The 26,214-nt window shown below is 46.5% G+C and overlaps 1 protein-coding gene across 2 annotated transcripts in view; it reads right to left on the reverse strand.

Moving 5' to 3' along the window:
* Positions 1-26,214, reverse strand: part of LOC146808975 (uncharacterized) — a 172,456-nt gene that overhangs the window by 41,603 nt on the left and 104,639 nt on the right. For both annotated transcript variants that reach the window (XM_085615772.1, XM_085615773.1), the window contains exon 13: positions 3,119-3,261. In XM_085615772.1, coding sequence (XP_085471898.1) covers positions 3,119-3,261 — 143 coding nt within the window. The remainder of the gene's footprint in view (positions 1-3,118; positions 3,262-26,214) is intronic.

Here is a 26,214-nt window from a genome sequence, read left to right on the forward strand (position 1 = left end):
GATCTCCGCCGGCGCCGCGTCAGTCCCAGGGACCGGAAGGTATGGGGGCGGACGCGGCACCTGCGGCTCCGGCGGAGCCGCGGGGGTGGAACCACCCTGACCCTCGGCCGAGTCGCGCGACCGGCGAGGGGAGTCCGAAGAGCGGTGTCGCCTCTTGGACTTCTTTGAGCGTTTGGACTTACCCGACGACTTGGAGCCGGACGATCGATGGCGTCGGCTAGGGCTCCGCGAGCGATCCTTGGACCTCCTCCTGGACCGGGATCGCGCACGACGCGGAGCCGAGTGGCGAAGCTCGAGAAGCTTGCGGGACCGCTCCCGCCTAGCCTTCGAAGTCAGGGCCTGGCAGTCGTTGCACGACTCCGCGTCGTGGTCGGGGCCTAAGCAGTAGAGGCACCGGCGGTGGTGATCGGTCACCGACATCAGTCGATGGCAATCGTCGCAAGGCTTGAACCCAGGCATCCTACCGGCACCAGATGTCGACAGACAGGGATCAAAAATTATCAAAAAAGATTTAGTCAAAAAAGACTAAAAGGGGTAGCTCTCCCGGATCTGCGCTTACTGGCGCGGAAAAAAGAAGAACTGACGTCAGCGCGCGAGGGCGGCGTCTAAGTACTCCGACGACGTCATCCCGGCGCACGACGCCGACGACGGACGCGGAGCCACAGACGACGCCTAGCGACGCGCAAGGGGTATTGCTGACGAAAAATCTTCCGGATCCAGTCTGACGCCTGGGGATATTCTAAGGTGAGGAATCTAACTAACGTGTTTCTTTCAGATAAACACTGTTCATAAACAATTTTGCTAACATAAACTAAGATACAGCTAGATATTAACTTGCAAGGATCAGTAGAGCATGCTTGCATCACATGGCTTCATATGCTGCAGAATATTTAAAGGTAGTGCATGAACCTGGCTAGTAGGCCTGGTCATTATCAGTAAGGCCAGGCTGACTACACCATATCATCCTGGTCAGTCACTATCTGATGACGGGTGTGAAAATGTTTTCTGAAATTGCACACCGCAAACAAATCGAAGGAATTATTGGAAAATGGTACTTTCCCTATTTGGAACATTTCTAGTGAAAACTCTAGGCTTGGCTGTCGATGGAAAAGTCAGGTCTCGAAAAAAAACTAAAACCGTTACTGGAACAGTAGGTCTAGTAACTTGAAAATCTACTCGACCTAGTAATGTACTTGATCTCTGTCTTTGCAAGCCGAGCAAATGTGACAAGATAATATTTAAAGATATTTTTATTGCTCACAAAGCGAATGAGCAATAAACATGCCTTTAAATCTTGTTATCCTATTACATTTACTCTGCTTTCAGAGACAGAGGTCAAAAGTCAATTTGTCTTCCTACTCGCTAGCTAGAAAGGGCGAGTAGGCCCTTAAAATGGCTCTTCCTGATTAAAACTGTCTCACTATAGAGAGCGGGCGAATGAATTTTTCGAGCCCTTTAAAGAAAGTTCAGGGATAAACCGGTGAAAATAAAATAGACTAATATCTGTTCGTATTAGCTCAAAGGACTCCACAGAACCACTGATGTCCATCAATGACAGGTTGTTTAGCAATAAGCAGGTTGTAAAAACCACCAGCTCATGCATTTACTATCACAAGACACTCCTAATTCTGTTCTATCCAATGTGGTGACTGTATCGATACAATTGCCAATGGACTATAGTAACAGCATTTATCTTGCAAACCCAGTTAGAATTTTGGTTTGCCTATAAAAAGTGAAAAAACCTGTGGCCAGACTACTTACAAGAAGATTCTGTAAATTACCCCATGAATCGGCACTCTAAGCACTTTGCATGGCTGCAAGTCACTAAAACAAACGCATTCATGAGCTTAACCTTAGTGCAGAAAGAACAATTTACTTCTGTTTTGTAATGATTTTTCTGGTGCATATTGCAGATTCCCAACCTTTTGAATGTCCCATGATGCCAGCACAGAGCTGGATTTTTGTTTTTGTTTAATAGCAATTGCCCCTGCCCGCTAGCAGGTGGCACTGTTATACGCACACCGGCCCCAGAAGTAACAGTGAGGAGCTACTCAGAGATGCCACCACTGGCACCTGAGCCCATTCAAAAGGTATGGTTAATCTTGCAGGTAAAAATACCCATCAGAAGTAATCCAACTCCCCACTGTTTCTAGCAGCTGAATCCCATATGTGCTCCGTGACTTCTCAGATCCCTTCTTCAAAGTGTCTTAGTGATACCTTCAGCCAAATAAAACAAGAATGCGTGGCAAGCTTTTTCAGCAACAGCCGATTTGTGGGAAACAACTAACTTTGTGAACAACATTTACTAGTTAAATGAAATAAAACAACTTTTGGAAAAAGTAAATTAAGGGACTGCCCTGTGCTCAGAAAATGCTACGGAGATGGAAAACAAAATGAGGTACCAACTGTCAACTTGCTGTGTTCTTGTGCCGATAGGTTAATTGACTGCTTTGAGGGGCAAAGATTAACATTTTCCGCTGTATGAAGCCTATGCGGAAATATTTTTCCTTTTAAGGCTGATAAAAATGGTTTAGTGAGCATTAAATGGTTTAGTGAGCATTTTTCTTTAGTAGTAAAGAAGATGCCATTGATGTGAGAATTTCTGAAAGTGGAAAAAAATTAATTTTCTTTCACCTAAATTGAATAATTTTGAAAAGATCATACTTGACTCCAGTAGAAACCTATTTCTTCTATTCTAGTATTTAGTAAAAGAAGACCTTGAACATGCAAACAAACCATATTACTGAGATAGAGCTCTCTGGAAGACGGGCATGATAGCTGGTATTCTACAATAGGAACTCTACTGAAAGTTTGCTTACTCGATTATTAATAAATGAGGAACTCTTCACAATACCTGATGAGAAAGCCGTAACTGAGAAAAAGGGTAGTAAGCAAGCTCAAACTGTCCCTCATCCTTCCAACTCCTGATATTATAATTCAGGTCAATTTTAGGTATAACCATTAGAAGCAGCACAAACTAACCCATTATAGTGTACAATACTTCCAAAATGGGTCTGACACAACAGGCCCCTCTTGCCCAAGGCATGAAAGAGCATTCACTGTGCCGAGATTAAAAGTTCGGTTAAAAAAAACATCTAACATTAAATTTACATTTCACCTGTTGTCAAGAGTTGGTCCAATTTTCTGCAGGGATTTGGCCACATTGAAGCGAACATTTGCAACAGCATCCCCAGCCATCCGTATAACTGTTGGAAGCATATGTTTAGTAGTGATGTCCTGCCCACACACTTCAGACAAAACCTGTGAATAGGGCCAAAACAGTATTTCAAATAATCATCCTGGCAAATTGTGTTACATTTCCGAAAAAATGATCAAAGATAAGTTCTTACGAAGTGCAACTAATGCTGTTTCAATGGACGTGGAGGGCAGTTTATAGCATCTTAGGCAGCCTATGTGGGCATTGTGGAAGTAGAGTATGTGGATCCAGTAATGGAGAGTGAAGGCACATGTAGAGGATGGAATAGGAGTTGCTTTACAAGGGTCATTCTTGCTCTAAATGGACTATATGGGGCTTAACTAGTCATTTATAAGCAGAGGAGTAGCGCTAAATCGGACCACACTACAAAAACCATCAAACTTTGAGAAATTTTCCCTTTTGAATTATTTTTCAGTCTGTCAGCCACACCTACTTTTAGGACAACCCCTCTCACTTTTCTGTTTAACACTTGTAAATTTGTGCAGCTTACCTAGATTTGCATCTTTAAAAAACACAACATTAACCGAATAGCAAAGGCAAAACTTTTTTTTATCTTAGTACACTTACAATGATGACTTCTCAGCAGGTTCCTTATATGAAGCACATTGACCCATTTTTGGTTTCTCACTTCCACTTATTCTATTTTTTGGGGATCACCTGCTAGTAATTTTGAACTCCAACACTGTGTACACTGCGATTCAGTCAAAACATGACGAAAAGGATTTGCAGATTTAACTTTTCTATTAGGCCATAGTGCAGGGTGCAGAAAAACAACTGCGTAATGAAAAGTTGAAAGCCATTTGTGGCTTGCAGAGCCTATTGTGCAATCCACTACGCTGGCAGTGAAAACATGGCTTCAGGCCTACGCTAGGTAGCCTGACACTGTGGGAAACTCGGTTTTTGTTGCAGTTTTCCCCCACTTTTTGCCCCCTTTTTAGCTACTGGATGCTGGTTTTCAACTCTGACAGCGCACGGAGGTCTGCTAACCAGACCTAAGTGCCAGTGTCCTTTCCTTACAACAAGGTGCTTGTAGGAAAGTACCCATGTTTGACATTGCAACGAACTGAGTGACAAACAGGTATGGCCTCAACTTCTTCATGGTCCAGACCACAGCAAAGGCTTCCCTATGTATAGCACTCCAACACTGTCCTCTAGGGAGCAGTCTTCTACTTATAAAAGCAACAAGTTGGTCATGTCCCTCTTCACTGTACCTATCCCATGTTCAAAGGCATAGGTCTGCACAATGAACTGCTTGGAGTAGTTTGGAACTTTTAGGACAAGGGCAGAACCCATTGCATTCTTCAGTGTCAAAAACCTTTTGACAGCTCACTGTCCAATTTATTTTCTTTGGCATAGTCTTGGAGGTAGGGACACTATGGACCCATATTTCTTCACAAACCTCCTGGTGGAGAATGCTGATTTTTCTTTTTCTCCAGGGGTCAGACCTATCTGCCAGTAACCAGATGTGAGATCAAAGGTACAGATATATTTGGCTGCCCCTGACCTGTCAATCAGTTCACTTGCTCTAGGGATTGGGTGTGTGTGAGAAAGTGCCTCTTTCTGCATGGTTAGCCCACACCTTTTTAATGGTTTTGATGTGGTTTCAATTGTAGTGCAGAGTGCCTGCCATCAAGGTACCCTGTGCCAGTGCTTCTTCCTTAAAACATATCCACAATTTGGTACTGCTACCCCCTGTAAGTCTCTAGTAAGTGGTACCCTGGGTACATAGAGCCTAAGAGCTGAAGAGGGTCCCCTGGGACCCCACCCCCTCACTGAGACCATGCCACTGCTCTTTCAGCTTGCAATGCCCCTGTGAGGGAGAAAACAAAGTCAACATGGCATCCTGCCTGGGTGTCATGACAGCCAGCACTGACTGTGAGGAAATATGGATTTTTATGATCAATTGTGTCCCCTATCTTAGACCCCAACGGCTCCATGTACGTGCTACAAGTACATGTATGTTCCCTCCACTTCCAGCTATGAAGACGCAAATACATGTGCGTCCAACGTTAACATGTCCTCTTTCAGATCCACCATGAATGGGTCGGATATTCCGTTCCTGAGTATGCTTGGCCACCGACTTTATATGGTGCATCTTTCACGTTTTACAGCTCTGGCGAGTAGGCCCTGAATTCTGCCATCGAGCCTTTTCCTGCCTTCTGCCTCTGAATGCTCCAGCCTGGACTCGCATCTGTATCCATGACCTTTGTTTTACTCCCTGCGCGGCTAACGGTGCCTGGCTCGGCCTGTTGCCTGCCAAGACTGTATTTCGCCTTCAAGTTATCTGCTCCGCTCCTCAACCAATACATTCCTGTCTAGTAGTTTAGGTAAACATCCTTCCAGCTGCAGAGCAAAGGGCCCGGCCTCACTGTCTCCGTGCAAGTAATTCATAGCTCCCGTTACCATGGTAGGCCCATGCCCCCTCGCATCTCATGTAGACACATAGACGCTTATACACGCACTAGCAGTCAGTATAGAATAGCCCCTGCCCGAGAGACCTTTCCTTCCAGATAATACAGTTCCTTAAACACAAGATAATAGATACGATTTGGGATTAGGTTGTTCTGACATCCCAGACTTCTGTCTCCTCATGTAGGGCTAAATGTCAAGTCCCCTTCACCCTCCAGATACACGTCAATCACACGTCATGCAGCTACGCGCGCATCTCTGCCATATATTTCTGCTGACATTGCAGGATTCTCTGAGGGATCCACCCACCTGTGATATCCTCATAATGACGTTTCTAGTACACGCCCTTATGCACGCCTATTGTAACGCCTTTTTCATTACGTATGTGTATTCTTATCTTTCCTATCAGCTGTTACGCCTCTTACATCTGCCTTTACTGTAATGCATTGACTATATATATGACAACCTGTCAATAAAGTATTGTCTATCCCTTCCCGAACCTTCGTGGTGACGGAACCCGATTGCCTGGTTCGAACCAATTCCTTTGTAAGGAATAAAATCCCTTTTAAACCTCAAATACCACGGATTCTGCCTCTTATTTTTACTGAGCTATTCTTATTGAACTTTACCGCATAAATTAAGTCTAGGTAATTTAAATTTACCACATAATTGGCGCCCGAACAGGGTTCTTTAAAACAGAACACAAACACAACACTTGACTATAGCACGACTGACAGGTTATGAATTAACATTGTTCCAGCCACACATAGAAATCAGACGTTGTAGTACATTAAATCCTGCCACACTTTTGCCATTAAGTGGAACAGACCCATTGGCACATGATTGTATTGAAATCATTACTATTACGACGAAACCCAGACAAGACTTGACAGACATTCCATTATCAGATCCAGACCTGACATTTTTATGTAGATGGTTCATGCATGAGAACAAGTACAGGAGAGTTAGTGGCCGCTTATGCAGTCACAACAGACACTGAAGTTATTGAAACGAATTGTATTGACACCTTGTCAGCTCAAGCAGCAGAGCTCATCGCTCTGACACAAGCCTGTATTCAAGCTAAAAATAAGAAAGTTAACATATACACAGATTCACGTTATGCATTCGGTGTTGTACACGACTTCGGAGTCCTTTGGCGAGAGAGAGGTTATTTAACTTCTCATGGTGCCAACATTCAACACGGTCCCCTCATTCAAGCTCTACTAGATGCAATACATCTGCCTACTGCGATATCCATCATGAAGTGCAAGGCCCATACAAAGGTCACCGATATCATTTCCCAGGGTAACGACCTAGCAGACCGAACAGCTAAGCAGACAGCTCAGAATCGGACCCATGCAACTGACTTGACAAAGACAATAGTTCCGACATCGACACACTGCATGACAGTTAAGGATCCCGCCCTTGATGTAATTGACATACAGACACATGCTACACCAGAGGAAATCAAGAAATGGACTGAACTAGGAGGGATCCAAACAGATCAGGGATGGATGACGAAGGGAAAATCTACATGGTTTCTCCCCGACTCCATGGTTCAAGTTATCATTAACACAATACATAGTCCAGCGCACCTAGGAGAGAAAGCTATGCTAGATAGTATTCAAAACATCTGGTTCAATAAACACTTACGAGCAGCAGCCAAACAGAAAGTGCGTACTTGCATGATTTGTTGTCAGTTCAACCCAGGTAAAAGCATTCCTGTAGAGCAAGGTGGATTTCAACCTCCCGATCACCCTTTTGAAGTCCTCCAGATGGATTATATCCAGATGGAACGTTGTCGAGGATTCAAATATGTCCTCGTAGTTGTATGTGCACTTTCCCGTTGGACAGAAGCATATCCCGTCTCAGATTACACTGCTCCGACCACTGCCAAACAGTTAGTTCGTGAATTCTTCCCACGGTATGGTTTGCCCCGTATCATATGCTCAGATAACGGTCAGCCGTTCTCATCCGAGCTAATGAAACACATTTCACTCCTGTTAGGCTATCAGTGGAAATTCCACTGTGTCCGGCATCCCGAGGCAGCAGGTCTCGTGGAGCGTCATAATCAGACTCTGAAAATTCGACTTTCTAAAATCTGCAGAGAGAAAGGTGTCGACTGGATAGTAGCTTTACCAGTTGCGCTCTTTTACATGAGAATGGTAGCACATTCTCGAACAGGGCTATCCCCGTACGAGGTGGTCTTCGGTAGGCCACCAAATATGTGGGGGACGCCTATACCTCGTAAAATCACTGATGTTGATTGTAATATGCTGACAGATTACCTTGCTTCCTTGATGTCTGCACTACAATTTTGCCGTTCACAGGTAGCTGCAGCCTTTCCCGACAACACCGAGGTGAAGCCCCATGAAGTGGTTCCCGGGGACTACGTTTTTATAAGAAATTTCGACAGGAGGAGCCCGCTGGAGCCCCGCTGGCAAACGCCGAAATTAGTACTTCTGACCACGAGGACAGCAGTGAAGATTGAGGGTCGCAAGGGTTGGCTACACTCGAGCCATATCAAGAAATTTCACGGACTACCTTCTGATTTGAACTCTCAGCCCTGCCCTCTTCCACAGACTGACTCAAAACTCCCCCTGGTCGAGAAAACTGCGTCGCAGGAATATAAACTGAAACTAAGGTCTAGCAAGTCAGACAATTTAATTGTTTAAGTCCTCTCCTAGGTGAATCGGTTGAATTAGTCTCTGACATGTATCCTCTAGACCGAAATAGAGAGAGAAATAGACAGAAACAGCTCAAGAAACATGCATACTGTAAATCACTTCGTAGTCACTGTGTAGTGACATTATTGATTATGTTTTTTCTAAGTCTTCTGATTATTGCTGCAAGTATACTGTTGCACATATACTGCCCTATTTCCAAGCGTGTACATTCTGCTTTCAATGTTACTGCCGAACACTCTTTTAGCGAATTACCTCCGCATGAGTTGTCCTACAGATTTGCGCTGCGCAACAACACATTCATTAGTATGTTACATCACTTCCATCAGACCAACAACGCTACAAATTGTTGGATATGTGGCCGACTCCGTCCCTACCAGAAATACAAGGGAGTTCTGCCCCTCTTTCCGTACCCGTTCACACACAATGGCTCCTGTGGAGCATGGTTTAGTTTGATTAATTCTTTAGATTCAAATACCGTAGTTTACCAGGACAACTGGGTATGGGGAAACCTGAACTTAGTTTTGCTTAAAGTCTGCTATCCTAACAAGGAGGGACTTCCCAAAAGGACAGGAACTGATCTAGAAAATGAAGTATATGGATTAGGTAACTTTACACTTAACCTCATGATTCTGAATGTTGAATCCGAAGCTCCACCAATCTTGCCTGCTATGTCAGTATTACCAGTTAAAGGTGAATTATGTGTAAGAAAGAATGGTTCAGTACACCTGGGTCATAGTAAATGTACTACTGTGATCGAATTCAGTGATCAAGGCAAGTCTACATTCAGAGCTTCCCGTCATTCCTACTTCCTATGTGGTCATACCGCATATATACGTTTACCTCTAGATTGGGATGGTACCTGTTATATTGCATTCCTTCTGCCACCTGTTTTCCTAGCCCCTCCTGATTATCATAGAAACACCCATCTAGTACACAATAGACCCCAGAGAGATCTCCCGATTGTCGACTACACTGAAACGGCATGGGAGCAATACACAGATTTCAATAAAGGTTTCTTTCCCTACATAGGTACTGTAGCTAATAGTAAACTGATACGCAGATTAACCAGAACCCTTGAAGCAGTAGTGAATGAAACTACTTCTGCCCTAGGCAACTTAACAGAGGAGCAGTCTGCGATGCGGATTGTTGTTCTCCAAAATCGTCTTGTCCTTGACGTCATCCTGGCCGATAGGGGCGGAGCCTGTAGAGTCATCGGATCGAGTTGCTGTGTTTTCATTCCAGAAAACGCGCCATCAGTATATAAAGCCATAACTCGTCTTCATAAGATTGCAAGCCAGATACACCACAATCCAGGCACCTGGACTTGGTCCGGTTGGTTCTGGAGCATGTTGTCAGCCTGGGGATGGAAAATCCTATCCTTCCTAGGTATTGGCCTTCTCATAATATTCAGTTGCTGCCTGTGTCTACAATGTGGGCCAGCGATTTGCGGCCTGTGTGCCACATCGTGTATTCCACATACAAGTTCTTATTCAAGTTCCCGTAAGAAGAAAGAAGAGCAAATGATGTTACATGAACAGATTGATGGATTCATGAAGATCGATATATCATGAAGGGTCCGTAGGGGACAAGGAGGGAATGAGGAAATATGGATTTTTATGATCAATTGTGTCCCCTATCTTAGACCCCAACAGCTCCATGTACGTGCTACAAGTACATGTATGTTCCCTCCACTTCCAGCTATGAAGACGCAAATACATGTGCGTCCAACGTTAACATGTCCTCTTTCAGATCCACCATGAATGGGTCGGATATTCCGTTCCTGAGTATGCTTGGCCACCGACTTTATATGGTGCATCTTTCACGTTTTACAGCTCTGGCGAGTAGGCCCTGAATTCTGCCATCGAGCCTTTTCCTGCCTTCTGCCTCTGAATGCTCCAGCCTGGACTCACATCTGTATCCATGACCTTTGTTTTACTCCCTGCGCGGCTAACGGTGCCTGGCTCGGCCTGTTGCCTGCCAAGACTGTATTTCGCCTTCAAGTTATCTGCTCCGCTCCTCAACCAATACATTCCTGTCTAGTAGTTTAGATAAACATCCTTCCAGCTGCAGAGCAAAGGGCCCGGCCTCACTGTCTCCGTGCAAGTAATTCATAGCTCCCGTTACCATGGTAGGCCCATGCCCCCTCGCATCTCATGTAGACACATAGACGCTTATACACGCACTAGCAGTCAGTATAGAATAGCCCCTGCCCGAGAGACCTTTCCTTCCAGATAATACAGTTCCTTAAACACAAGATATTAGATACGATTTGGGATTAGGTTGTTCTGACATCCCAGACTTCTGTCTCCTCATGTAGGGCTAAATGTCAAGTCCCCTTCACCCTCCAGATACACGTCAATCACACGTCATGCAGCTACGCGCGCATCTCTGCCATATATTTCTGCTGACATTGCAGGATTCTCTTAGGGATCCACCCACCTGTGATATCCTCATAATGACGTTTCTAGTACACGCCCTTATGCACGCCTATTGTAACGCCTTTTTCATTACGTATGTGTATTCTTATCTTTCCTATCAGCTGTTACGCCTCTTACATCTGCCTTTACTGTAATGCATTGACTATATATATGACAACCTGTCAATAAAGTATTGTCTATCCCTTCCCGAACCTTCGTGGTAACGGAACCCGATTGCCTGGTTCGAACCAATTCCTTTGTAAGGAATAAAATCCCTTTTAAACCTCAAATACCACGGATTCTGCCTCTTATTTTTACTGAGTTATTCTTATTGAACTTTACCGCATAAATTAAGTCTAGGTAATTTAAATTTACCACAACTGAAGGAACGCTTAAGTCAACCCTCTAGCAGGCCTAAGGCAGGATGCACTTTACCACAGGTGAGGGCATACCTGTAGGAAAGTGGCTCTGTATATACTGTTCTCAAATAGGTACAGTGTGTACAGAGTCCACAGTCCCCAGAGGTTTGGCAGAGGCTAAAGTTAGATATAACCTTACTCTCTAAAGTGGTAGCTTGGTCGAGCAGTAAGGTAGTATCAGAGGACAGTGTAAAGCATTTGTTGTACACACTCAGTCAGCAAATATTCTCACACACTCGAGAACTGAACTCTAGGCCAATGGTTTTTGTATAAAAATATGTAGTTTCATTTTAGAACCAACAATAGGCATCAAAATATACTTTCTCAGATTGAGAGGCTTTAGATAAATAATTTTCAAGAGGCTTTGGATGCAATAGACACAGTTGTTACAATAGACAACACAATTAAACATTGAGCTCAATGGGAATTTCTAGTAAAATGCAATAGATTACTTTTTAGATTATTTTTTACCACAAGACTGGATCCTAGATTCAGTCCTGGGACAGTTCCTGTAAACAATTGAGTAAAAGCGTTTTGGGTACAGTAGTGATTTTTGAGGAATATTATTGTATTTTAAAAGTTGACAAACGTTTTCAGCAAAAATCACCAATTTTATCCTATGGGAGGAAATTCACATAGCAGGTAAGTGGAGTTCTAGTTACTTTTTCTAACTCAGGGTTGGATCCTGGATCCAGCACTGGGACACCTCCAGTAAACAGTTGAAAAAATGTGTATTTGTTATTCAGGCGATTTTTAACAAATATCTGTAAGTTTGCTAAATCGACAAACTTTTTCAGCAAAAATCAGGCAATGTTATCCTATGGAAGGAAATTCAAATTACCGGTAAAGTATGTTCTCGTTTCTTTTGTAATCCAGTGCTGGACTCCCAGGTTCAGCACTGGGGCATCCATCTTAAACAGGTAAGTAATTACGTTTTCACAGTTGGTGCGATTTTTAAAGAATATTTGTTGTTTGCTAAAATCGACACTTAGAAAAATTTCACAGAAAAACAGTCAATGGTTTCCTATGGAAGAAAATTGGGTTAGCGGTAAGTATGGTTGTAATTACTTTTCAGGGTCCGTGCTGGGCACCAAGACCCAGCACTAGGAACTCCCCTGATAGCAGGGGAGTATTTTCGTTACTCTGCTGATTTTAGGTGAATATTTTAAAGTTTAGAAACTCCACACTTAGAAGAATTTCCAAGTGAAACCAGTCAATGTTACCCTATGGAAGAAAGGAATATGCTACTTACCAGTATGCATCTGTTCTTGGCATGTAGAGCTGCAGATTTGTACACTTAGCATAGGTCGCCATCTGGTGTTGGGCCCGGATGTTTGCAGTTTGTTTTTCTTCTTGGACCGTCTTTGGAAGTCACGAGTTTGGTGACTCCTCCTTCGGTCCGTACTGCGCATGGGCTTCGGCTCCATCCTCAGATTGTTTTTCGCCAACAGGGAAATGATGGAGCTTGGTAATCATAGTGAGAAACCCATGTGTGTTGTATCTAAATAAGATGTACTGGAACGGATACAGGTAGCCGGGGAGGCGGGTGGGCGTGTACAAATCTGCAGCTCTACATGCCAAGAACAGATGCATACTGGTAAGTAGCATATTCCGTTCGAGGCATATGAGCTGCAGATTGTACACTTAGCATAGATTATATAGCAGTACCCAACCTTAGCGGCGACCACCGGTATCCGTTGCAGCTGTTTGAAAGAGTGTTTTTAGTACAGCCTGGCCCACCCTAGCTTGCTGCTGGGAGTGCACATCTACACAGTAGTGTTTTGTGAATGTGTGCGGTGTAGACCATGTGGCTGCCTTGCATATGTCATCTAAGGGTATATTCCCTAGAAAAGCCATAGAAGCCCCTAACTTTCTTGTAGAGTGGGCTTTAGGGGGAACAGATAATGTTCTCTTTGCCTTCTGATAGCAAATTTGTATGCATTTTACAATCCACCTAGCTATCCCTGATTTTGAGATGGGGTTGCCTTTATGTGGTGGAGAAAAGGAAACGAACAACTGTTTGGTCTTCCTGAAGGGTTGCGTTCTTTGTATGTAGTATAGCAACGCCCTTTTCACATCTAGTGTGTGTAAGGCCCTTTCCGCAACAGATTGGGGTTGCGGAAAGAAGACAGGTAATTCCACCGATTGATTGAGGTGGAAGGGGGTAATGACTTTGGGCAGGAACTTCGGATTTGTTCGAAGTATGACCTTGCTGTGATGCATTTGTATGTAGGGTTCCTGTATGGTGAACGCTTGTATTTCACCAACCCTTCTAAGGGAAGTGATAGCTACAAGGAAAGCTGTTTTCCAGGTGAGAAATTGTAGCTCACATTTGTGCATTGGTTCGAAGGGCGGACCCATTAGTCGTGTAAGGACCAAATTTAGATTCCATACAGGGGAGGGTGGTGCCCTGGGAGGAATTACTCGTTTAAGGCCTTCCATGAAGGCTTTAATAGCGGGCACTCTGAAGAGTGACAAATGCTGTCTGTTTTGTAGATAGGCAGCGATCGCTGCTAGGTGTAGGCGTATGGATGAATACGCCAGGTTACACCTGTGAAGATGGAGCAGATAGCATATGATGTGCTGTATGGATGCATCTAGAGGGTTGATTGTATTGTTACGGCAGTACATTACAAATCTTTTCCACTTTGCGGCATAGCATGCTCTAGTGGTAGGACGTCTGGCTTCCATGATGATGTTCATGCAATCAGGGGGAAGGTTAAGGTACCCGAATTCTAAGATTTCAGGAGCCAGATCGCCAGGTTGAGCTGAGCTGGGTCCGGGTGTCTGATTTCTCCATGGTTCTGGGTTAGGAGGCATGGGGAAAGGTGCAGTTTTTGATGTGGTACCACTGATAGTTGTAGTAGCGTGGTGTACCACGGCTGCCTGGCCCATGTGGGAGCTACCAGAATGAGTGTGAGGGAGTGCTGTTGTAGTTTCCTGACCACTAATGGAATTAGTGGGAGAGGTGGAAAGGCGTATGCAAATCTGCCTGACCAGTTCATCCATATCGCATTGCCCTTGGACAATGGGTGTGGGTATCTGGCGGCGAAGCTTGGGCATTTTTTGTTTTCGTGGGTGGCGAAGAGGTCTATCTGAGGATGCCCCCACTGTTGGAAGAATGGGTGAAGAACTTGTGGATGCAGTTCCCATTCGTGTAGTTGTTGCGTCTGTCTGCTGAGCAGATCTGCTATGGTGTTTTGTACGCCTGGAACATGCTGTGCCAGGAGAAAGATGTTTTGGGGAATTGCCCATCTCCATATGCTCTGGGCTAAGCGGGAGAGCTGGGGAGAGTGTGTCCCCCCCTGTTTCTGTATATAATACATCGCAGTCATGTTGTCTGTGCGAATGAGGACTGCTTTGCCTGAAATCTGCTTTTGGAAAGATTTTAGGGCTAGAAAGATCGCCAAAAGCTCCAGATGGTTGATGTGGAGCGTTTTTTGCTGTGGCGTCCATAGACCTTGCATTGTGAGATGTAAGAGGTGCGCCCCCCAGCCGGAGAGCGATGCGTCCGCTGTTAGAGTCACTTGAGGAACCGGGTCCAGGAACGGCCGTCCCTTGGAAAGGTTTGTGGTGTTCCACCACTGCAGAGAGTGATGTGTGCGGCCGTCCACCAACACCAGATCCGTCAGCTGACCCTGGGCCTGGTTCCACTGTTGTGCTAGGCACTCCTGAAGTGGACGCATGTGGAGTCTTGCATGGGGCACTATGAAGATGCAAGACGCCATCATCCCTATGAGCTTCATAAACACTCTTGCTGGTAGAGAGTGTTGAGGAAGGAATATTTTGCGTAAGGCTAGAATGCTTGTGATTCTGGCTGAGTTTGGATAGGCAATACCTTTTGAGGTGTCTATAGTGGCCCCGAGATATTGCTTCGTGTGAGATGGTATGAGGTGGGACTTTTGGTAGTTCACCGTGAAGCCTAGCTGATGAAGCAGTTGGATGGTGCTGTTTGTATGTTGCACGCATCGGTGGTAGGACGCGGCTTTTATCAGCCAGTCGTCTAAGTAAGGGAAGACGTGAATATGTTGACGTCTGAGGTGTGCTGCTACTACTGCTAGGCATTTGGTAAACACCCGTGGTGCAGTGGTGACCCCGAAGGGGAGAACCTTGAATTGGTAATGTTGTCCGTCCACCACGAACCTGAGGTATTTCCTGTGAGAGGGGTGTATTGGAATGTGAAAGTACGCGTCTTTCAGATCCAGTGTTGTGAGAAAGTCTCCCTGGCAGAGGAGTGGGAGGACTTGTTGTAAGGTGACCATGTGAAAGTGGTCTGAATGTATGTAGGCATTTAGAGGCCGGAGATCCAGAATGGGTCTGAGGGTCTCGTCTTTCTTTGGGATTAAGAAATATAGGGAGTAGACCCCTAGATTTCGTTGATTGACGGGTACCTGCTCTATAGCGTGTTTCTGGAGGAGCGAGAGTACCTCTTGTTTGAGCAGTGTGGAATGCTCTAGGGACATTGGACGGTGCCTTGGTGGGATATTGGGTGGGGTAGATGTTAGTTCGAGACAGTACCCTGACCGAATGATTTGGGTCACCCATTTGTCCGATGTTATGGACTCCCATACGTGGATAAAATCTTGTAGTCTGCCCCCGACCGGAGTGGAATGGTCTGGGGGGAGCGAAGGGGAGTCATTGTGCGGGTGGGGTGGCAGAACGGGTATTGTTGGTTTTGCCCCTGCCCTTATTGTTGTTGCCTCTGTAACCACCTCTTTGGTTGCCCTTTGAAAAGGTATTTTGAGGAGGGGATTTGTAGGAGGTAGAGGCATTATCGGTGGAGGAGCCTCTACCTGTGCCACGAAAGGACGAGCGTCGAAAGGAACGCTTAGAGGCTTGTGTTTGGAGCGCTCCCATAGACTTCGCTGTGTCTGTATCTTTCTTCATTTTTTCTAGCGCTTCGTCTACCTTTGGGCCAAAGAGTGTTTGCTGGTCAAAGGTGTGATTAAGTATTGATGTCTGGACCTCAGGCTTGAACCCTGATATCCTGAGCCAGGCATGGCGGCGAAGCAGGACACTGGTGTTTATGGCTCTAGAAGCAGTGTCTGCTGCATCGAGGGCACACTTAATGGAGGTGTTTGTGATTAGTTTGCCCTCCTGTATCAGGTCATGAGCTTGGCGCTTGTATTTTTCTGGAAGGTGCTGCATAAGAGCCTCTAGTTCGTCATAGTGTGCTCTATCATATCGCGCAAGCAGTGCTTGTGTATTTGCAATGCGCCACATGTTTGCAGCCTGGTAGGCGGTGCGTTTACCAGACGCGTCCAGAAGTTTAGATTCCTTGTCTGGTGGTGGGGCATCTCCTGAGGATTGGGAGTTAGCCCGCTTTCTAGCTGTGGAGACAACTAGGGAATCTAGAGGAGCAGGGCCCTTGATGTATGCAGGGTCTGTGGGTGCCGCCTTGTACTTCTTCTCTATTCTAGGGTTTAGTACTCTGGCTCTGACAGGGTCTTTGAATACCTCTGTAGCGTGCTTGGTGACACCCTTAAGCATGGGTAAAATAGCAGTGGAACGGTCTTGTAAATCAAATGTATCCAGTAGGAAGTCTTCTTCCACTGGTTCACTGTGCATGTCCACCCCATGGTAGTGTGCTGCTCTCTGCACTAAATGGTGAAAACCTAAAGAGTCCTCTGGAGGAGACGGCCTTGATGGGTATAGGTCGTCTTGAGGTACATTAGGTATGTCAGGGTTATTATAATCCTCCCATGGATCTGGGGTCCCTGGTGGAGTGGAATCCATTGGGGCGTCCCCTGGGTCATTGTCCGGGTCCCTGTCGTCCGGATCTGGGGATGGGGCCGGATCGTAGTGAGGTAAAGGTGGAGGGGGTGGTGGTGGGAGGGGGGGGTGGCAGTGGGGAGGGTACTCTGAGGGGAGAAGTAGCTGAGTCCCTCTTTTTGGGTGGAGGAGGAGGAGCCGGAGCCTCAAGGCGACGTTTCTTAGTAATTACAGTCAAAAGGCCAGTCTTTGGATCTCTGGACAAAGTCTTTTGTAAAGGGTCTGGTGTAAACAGAGCCAATGGCGCCGAGTCGTCTGTCGGCACCGGCGATTTCGGAACCGGAGGTTTCGATGTTCTGTGTACGCCATGCTTTTTCGAGGTCTCCGTGTGTTTCGGCGTCGAATGCTGTTTCGGCGCCGGAGCATCGGTGCCGACCGATTTCTGTTTGTGTTTGGTCGGCGCCGAGTGTCCAGGCTTCGGCACCGGTGGTTTCGGAGTCGAGCTGGATTTTGCAGGCTTCGGTGCCGAATGGTGTTTTTCGGCACTGGGCGTCGGCTGGCTCGATCCCGAGCTGCCGTGAGACTTTGAGTGCTTCGACACCGGGCCCGAAGGTGGGGTGATCGAGGCTTTGGTTTTGGTTTTGCCCAGGCCGGCAGGCGAGGGAGTAACCGGAGTCTCTTTGGTTTTCGGTGCGGGGCTGGGAGGGGGCATTGTACTCACGGCCCGCTGTCCTGGTGTTACGTCCTCCAGGTCGGAGTCGTCGGCCTCGGAAGCGCTGACGATGTCTTCCCCCAGTTCGGTGTGTGTCTGCCCCGAAGCTTCGGCGTCGTCTCCGAAGATGTCCGGTGGAGCTGCAGAGGATGAGTGCGCCATGGTGCGTCGAGCTCTTCGATCTCGGATCGTTTTCTTCGATCGAAAAGACTTGCAGGCGGGGCAGTCTCTAGCCTCGTGTTCCGGAGAGAGGCAAAGGTTACACACCTGATGGAGGTCGGTGTGGGGAAATTTAGACCCACATTTTGGGCACTTTTTAAACGGAGTCCTTTCCATCGGCCGGGACCGGAGTCGCGGAGGGCCCGAAGGCCGGTGTCGATGTACGGGATGGAAAAAGTGCCGCTTCGAGAGATGAAGATGATGAAGGAACTCGAAGAATCGAGGATTTTCCGTCGAGGCTGGAACCGTAGAAGTTCGAAGCCGGAGCACGAAGTATCACATCCGAGCCCGATGGCGGAAAAAAACAATCTGAGGATGGAGCCGAAGCCCATGCGCAGTACGGACCGAAGGAGGAGTCACCAAACTCGTGACTTCCAAAGACGGTCCAAGAAGAAAAACAAACTGCAAACATCCGGGCCCAACACCAGATGGCGACCTATGCTAAGTGTACAATCTGCAGCTCATATGCCTCGAACAGTGAGTTATCGGCTTTTAGGTAAGTACTCGACTGGCAGAGTTAAGGTTCTATGCAATGTCTCAGGGGTCTCCCAGGGTCAGGTAAGTACAGTTGTTACACCCTCAGTGGCACAGGGGCAGCAGGGTGCAGAGTGAGTTAGGCCCAATGTTATCCTATGGGCGGCAGGGGGCCTTTGGTTGGTGACTGGTGGCTAGCAGGCCACGTGGCTGTGGGAGCTGGGCTCCTGGTCCCTTGCTCAGAGCAAATGGGGAAGTAGGTTAGAGTAGAAGTTGCACTGTCAGGGCCACCCGGGCGGTTGGGTGCAGGGTGCTTTTAAGCCGTCGGGCGCTCAATGGACTGCAATTGAGATGCTCAAGAACGAACAAAGGCTGCAAGCTCGGGGACGAAGATTCTTCAGGTGCGACCACTTCCAGAGTTAAGTTGGGTAGTTTGAGGATAGGTAGGCACCCAGGAGTTGGGCACAGGGGGCCGCAGGGCGCCGGGTGCAGGGGTGCCTTTTGGCGTCGGGAAATCTTACCCTCTGCTGTTCGCGGTTGGAGGGGTCCCTGGTTCCGCGGCTGCAGGAGCATCGAGGTGGGTCCTAGGGAGCTGGATTCGGGTCACAGTCGCCGGGGGGACGTTCACTCCAGCACAGGCCAGGCTTTGCGGGTGCAGAGTGTGCAGGGTTCGCGGTTCCTGGCTGATGCCAGGGGTCAGTTACTTGCTTTGAGCAGTACCACTGCTCATGGGAGTCCCAGTTGCTTAGAGTCACAAGGTAGCCAGGTCCTCCGGGGTTTGTGAGGTTGCTGGCCACAGGAGATGCCGGAGTTTAGCAGGAGCAGGTTCGAGGGTCGACAGGCCGGTAGGGCTGGGGACAAAGCAGTTGGTGTCTTCCTCTTGCGAGCAGCTGCACGGCAGGTCTTCTGGTCTCTTGATCTTCTTTGCTGTTTTGGAATCTGGATCTAAGGAAGGAAGGTTCAGGGTGCCCCTAAATACTGAATTTAGGGGCGTTACAGGTAGGTAAAGGGCAGGGACCCCCTATCCTGCCACTCTAATGGCAGCACTGAATACTGAGAAGTTTGGTATCAAACTGCTCAGCACATTAAACCCACACTGATGCCAGTGTGGGAATTAATGTACCAAGCACCACAGAGGGCATCTTAGAGAGGCCCCCTGAAACCTAACCTTACAATCCACGTCTGTTCTGAGGCAGACTAGGCTGCCACACAGCAGACATGTTGCTGGACCCCTGGGTAGGAGAAGCTTGTTGTTTGGCTTGCACATCAACACAATAGTGTTTAGTGAAGGTATGTATGGTAGACCAGGTAGCTGCCTTACAAATGTCTTCTAAGGGGATATTCCCTAGAAAAGCCATGGATGCCCCCATTTTGCGCGTGGAATGTGCTCTTGGGGGAATAGTTAATGTGCGTTTACCTTTTTGATAACATATTTGTATGCACTTAACTATCCATCTGGCTATCCCTGCCTTTGAAATAGGGTTACCCTTATGAGGTTGACAGAAAGACACAAACAATTGTTTTGTATTCCTAAATGGTTTAGTTCTGTCTATGTAGTAGAGTAGAGCCCTTCTGACATCCAGTGGGTGGAGTGCTCTTTCAGCTACAGACTGTGGTTTTTGAAAAAAGACAGGTAACTCAATTGATTGGTTAATGTGAAAACTAGTTATGACCTTTCTAGGAATTTAGGGTTTGTTCTGAGAACTACCTTATTTTGATGTATTTGCATGAAAGGTTCTTGAATTGTTAGTGCCTGTAATTCACTCACTCTTCTGAGTGAAGTCATTGCTATTAGAAATGCTACCTTCCATGTTAGGAACTGTAATTCGCAAGAATGTAGAGGCTCAAAGGGGGGACCCATAAGTCTAGTTAGTACAATGTTAAGATTCCAGACTGGGGAAGGTGGAACTCTTGGAGGGATTATTCTTTTGAGCCCTTCCATAAATGCCTTAATGGGTGGTATTCGGAAAAGAGACACGTGTTGTCTGTTCTGGAGGTATGCTGCAATAGCCGCTAGGTGTAATCTTATAGATTAATATGCTAGATTACATTTGTGTAAGTGTAGTAGTTAACAAATTATGTTTTGGACAGAAGCGTCTAGTGGATTGATTTGATTATTTTGGCAGTAAATAACAAATCTTTTCCATTTGTTTGCGTAGCAGGCTCTGGTAGTGGGACGTCTTGCCTCTTTTATGATATTCATACAAATAGGAGGCAGGTTAAGGTATCCGAACTCTAAGACTTCAGGAGCCAGATTGCTAGGTTCATTTGATTGGGGTCTGGGTGTTGTATCTCTCCATGGTTGTGTGAGTTGTTTTGGAGAGAGGTGTAGTCTTTGATGAGGGACTACAGAGAGTTCTAGGAGTGTTGTGTACCATGGTTGTCGTGCCCATGTGTGAGCAACTAGGATCATTGTAAGTGGCTGTTGCTTTAGTTTGTGTACCACTAATGGAATGAGTGGGATTGGCGGAAAAGCGTATGCAAATCTGCCTGACCAGTTCATCCATATCGCATTGCCCTTTGACTGCGGGTGTGGGAACCTGGCGGCGAAGGATGGGCATTTTGTGTTTTCCTTTGTGGCGAACAGATCTATGTCTGGGTGTCCCCATGTTTGAAAGAATGGGAGTAGGACTTCTGGGTGAATTTCCCATTCGTGGATCTGTTGACTGTGTCTGCTCAATAGGTCTGCAATCTGGTTGTTTACTCCTGGGAGACGTTCTGCTAGAAGATGGATGTTTTGTGGAATGGCCCATCTCCATATACTTTGCGCTAGTTGTGATAGCTGCAGAGTGCGTCCCCCCCGGTTTTTGTATATAGAACATTGCTGTCATATTGTCCGTCCGGACTATAAAAGTCTTGTTGGCTATGTGTTTTTGAAAAGCTTTCATTGCTTGAAAGATTGCCAGTAATTCTAGATAGTTTGTGGTGTATTTTTTGGTGCGGTGTCCATAGACCTTGCACTGTATGTTGAAGTAGATGGGCTCCCCACCCTGTGAGTGATGCGTCCGTTGTCAACACCACTTGTGGAACTGGCTCTTGGAACAGTCGTCCTTTTGAAAGGTTTTGTGTGTTCCACCACTGCAGAGAGCGATGGGTACGACTGTCTACCAACACTAGGTCCTTTAGTTTCCCTTGAGCCTGGTTCCATTGTGTTGCTAGGCATTCTTGTATGGGACGCATTTGTAGCCGAGCATGTGGGACTATGAATATGCAAGATGCCATCATGCCTATGAGTTGCAAAAACACTCTTGCTGTCAAAAGAGTTTGAGGTTGGAATTTTAGGATCATTGCTTGAATGTTTTGTATTCTGGCTGGAGCTGGGTAAGCCTTTGCTACTGTGGAGTCTATAGTTGCTCCCAGATACTGCTGTATATGGGAGGGTTGTAGATGGGATTTTGGGTAGTTGAGGGAAAATCCCAGGTTGTGTAATAGATGGATTGTGGTCACTGTGTGTTGCAGGCATTGGTGATGTGATTTGGCTTTTATCAGCCAATCGTCTAGGTATGGAAACACATGAATATGTTGTCTCCTTAGATGCGCTGCCACTACTGCTAAGCATTTTGTGAACACCCTTGGTGCTGTTGTTACTCCGAAGGGTAAGACTTTGAATTGGTAGTGCTGTCCTTGCACTACAAATCTGAGGTATTTCCTGTGTGCGGGATGAATAGGTATGTGGAAATATGCATCTTTTAGATCTAGCGTGGCGAGAAAGTCGCCTTGCTGTAGTAGTGGTAGTACTTGTTGGAGTGTGATCATGTGAAAATGATCTGAGTGTATATATTGATTGAGGGGACGAAGGTCGAGAATGGGCCTGAGGGAGCCATCCTTTTTGGGGATTAGGAAATAGAGAGAGTAAACTCCCTTCCCTTGTTGTTGCAGAGGAACTGGTTCTATAGCGTGCTTTTGTAGCATTGCTAAGACCTCCTGTTGTAATAGTATGGTATGTTCCTCCGACATTGGTCTGTGTTTGGGTAGTATGTTGGGTGGGGTAGATGTAAGTTCTAGACAGTAACCAGAATGGATAATTTGCTTCACCCACCTGTCTGTTGTGATGGATTCCCAGACAGGTAGGAACCGTGAAATTCTGCCTCCGACTGGTGTTAAGTGGTCTGGAGGCAGGTGTAGAGGTCACTGTTTGGGAGTGGTGGAGGTACGGTTGTTGTTGTTACCTCTACCTCTGCCTTTAGTATTGTTTCCTCTATATCCTCCTCTGCCTCTGTGAAATGTGTTTTGGGAGGTAGTTTGGAAAGTTTGAGAGGTTCGTGTATTATTTCCTCTCCCTGTATCTCTATAGGAGGATCTACGAAAGGAACGTTTGGATTGGTAAAGCTGCAGTGCACCCATAGATTTAGCGGTGTCAGTATCCTTTTTCAATTTGTCTAATAGGACATCTGTTTCCAGCCCGAACAGGAAATCTTGGTTAAGGGGTTGATTGAGAATAGTGGTTTGCAACTCTGGTTTGAAACCTGATATGCGAAGCCATGCGTGTCTCCTTAACATCACGCTTGTATTAACTGTTCTAGAGGCTGTGTCAGCTGCATCTAGAGCACACTTTATTGAAGCATTAGTGATGAACTTTCCTTCTTGGATAAGGTCATTTGCCTGTTTATATGGCTCAGGGAGATGTTGTAGCAGCTCCTCTAACTTGTCGTAGTGCGCCCTGTCATATCTAGCTAACAATGCTTGTGTGTTAGCTATTCTCCAGGTGTTGTCTGCTTGTGAAGCCACCCTTTTCCCAGATGCCTCTAGTAGTTTGGACTCTTTTTCTGGTGGTGCTGCGTCACCAGTGGTTTGTGAGTTAGCCCTTTTTCTTGCATTAGCGACTACTAGAGAATCAAGCTGTAGTTGACCCTTGATGTATGTAGGGTCGGAGGGTGCTGCTCTATATTTCTTTTCTACCCTAGGGTTGAGTATTCTAGCCCTAATTAGGTCTTTGAATATTTCTGGTGCATGTTTTAAAACTCCTTTGAGCATGGGTAATGTGTGTACACTTCTTTCTGTGGTTGGGAAGGTGTCCAGCAAGAAATCCTCTTCCATAGGGTCAGCATGCATATCTACCCCGTGGAAACTAGCAGCTCTGTCTACCAACTGATGGAATGCAATGGTGTCGTCAGGAGGGGACGGTTTTGAAGGATACGGTGTAGGGTCTAGAATAGGTGGGTTATTGTCCGGTGAATATGGGTCTCCCCATGTGTCCTGGTTGGGATTTGTGTGATCAGGATCTTCATAGGGGTCTTGTGGATCATTATTTATGTCATCATCTGGGTCCCCATCAGGCTGTTGAGGCATGGGAGGTGTGTATGGCACATAAGGCGCAATAAGGAGAGAGAGGAGGAGGAGTAACAGGTCTAATAGGAGAAGTAGCAATGTCCTTCCTTTTAAGAGGAATAGGAGAGGGTAAGGTAGGAGGAATTTTCCTCTTGTGGAGCACCACATGACCTGTGCCCGAGGCTTCTTATAGTTTGGATTCTTTGTCTGGGGGTGGTGTATCTCCCGTGGTTTGGGAGTTGGCGCGTTTCCTTGCGTTGGAAACGACCAAAGAATCCAGAGGGAGCTGTCCTTTGATATAACAAGGATCTTCTGGGGCAGGTCTATATTTTTTCTCAATTCTTAGGTTAAGTACCCTGGCACGGACGGGGTCTTTAAATACTTCTGTGGCGTGTTTTATGACCCCTTTGATCATGGGTAAAATTTGTACCGACTTTTGAGACTGTTCAAAAGTGTCTAAGAGGAAGTCTTCCTCAGGTGCATCGGAGTGCATGGTGATGCCATGGTAAAGTGCTGCTCTGTGTACTAGTTTTCCAAACCCCAGGTGGTCATCTGGAGGTGATGGTTTGGAGGGATATGGTGTAGGGTCAGGCATATATGGTAGAGGGTATGCCCAATCATCCAATGGTGCGGTATCTAGATCCGTGAACGGATCATTAAGATCACCAGGGTCACCCCCTCCCCCTAGGTCATCCTCATTATTATCCTGTGGAGGTGGTGTATGAGAAGGAGATGGTAGAGGTAAGGGGGTGGGGTAGGAGGTCGTATGGGAGAAGGAGGAATAGGTGATGTTGCAGAGTCCTTCTTTTGTATAGGAACTGGGGCAGGTGTTGTGTCCAGTTTCCTTTTCTTACATGGCACTGCAGTGACATACCCAATTTTTGGATTAATATAGATTTTTTTTTGTGTTGGATCTGGATGGAAAAGTTCTTGTTCTTCAGGAACAGATTTTGGCGCCGATTTTTTCGGTTCAGATCAAGGTTTTGGTTGATCGGTGAAGTCTTTGGCTTTAGGAGGTGTATTATAGTCCTTAGCCGGTGGTTTCGGTGCCGATGAAAGTTTTGGTGCCGAAGTTGAGTCTTTCGGCTTGGGAACTTTCGGTGCCGGTTTATCTATGAGCCTCGATGTTTTTGGTGATGAAGGTGTCGGATCCGATTTTGGTGCCGAGAGGTCTTTTGTCTTCGGTACCGAAGGTGCCGGGGGTACAATGACATGTGGCTTACTCGGGCCCGATCCACCGGAAGGCTTATGTTTCTTCAGAGCCGAGCCCGGAGGCGGGGCTTCTGAAGGATGTTTTCGGTCTCGACTGAGACCAGCTGGCGAAGTCTTGACCAATGCCTTTGGTTTTGGAGGGATTGGGGCAGGGGCAGTGGTACTCATGCGCTGCCCCGGAGTAATGGGGTCGTCTGAGTCGTCTGCTTCTGAGATGATCTGAAGTTCCTCGGAATCTTCGTAGGGGACATCGGGACCCTCAAAGAGGTTTTCTGGTTCCGGGGCTGGTCTGTGTGCCATGATATGGCATAGAGCTCTTCGATCCCGAATGGTCTTTTTGGATCGAAATGCGGCGCAGGCTGGACAGCTGACTTCGTCGTGTTCCGGTGATAGGCACAGGTTACAGACTTTGTGATGGTCACCGTGCGGAAATTTTGCTCCACCCTGGGGGCATTTTTTAAACGGCGTCCTTTCCATGAGCCGTAGACCTCACGGCGTGGATAGGCGCAACCGCCCGCGTCGATGTCCGGAATCGAGCCGATGAATTCGATGTCGAGGAAAGGTGCTTCGATGTAGAAGTAGAAGTTTTTTCGCTTCGAAAAGCTTGTTTTTGAGATTTTCAACCGGAGTTGGAAAGTTACATCTGAAACCAATGGCGGAAAAAAACAATCAGAGGATGGAGTGGATGCCCATGCGCACTGTAGTCCAAGGGAGGAGTCACCTATCTCGTGACCAAAGACTTCTTCCGAAGACAACAACCTGCAAGCATCCGAGCCCAACACCAGATGGCAATCTACTATCCTAAGTGTGTGATCTCCAGCTCATATGCCTCGAACAGTGAGGTTACCAATATGCTTTAATATGGGATCATAGAACCTTTTAATAGTCCGTGGTGGGACTAGTAGGTGTTGCATAGACTTCTGTTAGTCAAACAGTATATCAAAGTTTGACACATACCCTATGCCCACGGTAGACGGGCTCCTAGACAGTCTGGAGCCTGCCACCTATCTTACCACCTTAGACCTCACAAAAGGGTATTGGAGATTCCCTTGACCCAAAACCTCCAGAGAAAAAACAGCTTTTTCCACACCCTTAGGGTTATTCCAATTAAGTGATTTGTTTGGGTGCATGGAGCACCCACCACCTTCCTGAGACTAATGGACATCCTTATACAACCTCATCACAGATATGTAGCAGCATATTTAGACGATATCTATAGTTCACCCTGGGCCTCTCATTTGACCGATCTGGAAGCAATCCTCAGTACCCTCTGCAAACCCCAACAAATCCCTTATCGCCAAAAATTCCATCAAATATTTGGGGTACCCGATTCATGAGGGTAAAATCGGGTCCTCAGGTGGATAAAGTGAAGGCCATAAAAGACTTACCCGCTAAAAGGATAAAAAGGTGTCGGTCTTTCTCAGGTTTGATATGCTATCGACAATTTATACCCAGATTCTCTCAAGTA

The sequence above is a fragment of the Triturus cristatus genome, chromosome 7 (assembly GCF_964204655.1).
Source record: "Triturus cristatus chromosome 7, aTriCri1.1, whole genome shotgun sequence".
NCBI classification, from domain to species: Eukaryota; Metazoa; Chordata; class Amphibia; order Caudata; family Salamandridae; genus Triturus; species Triturus cristatus.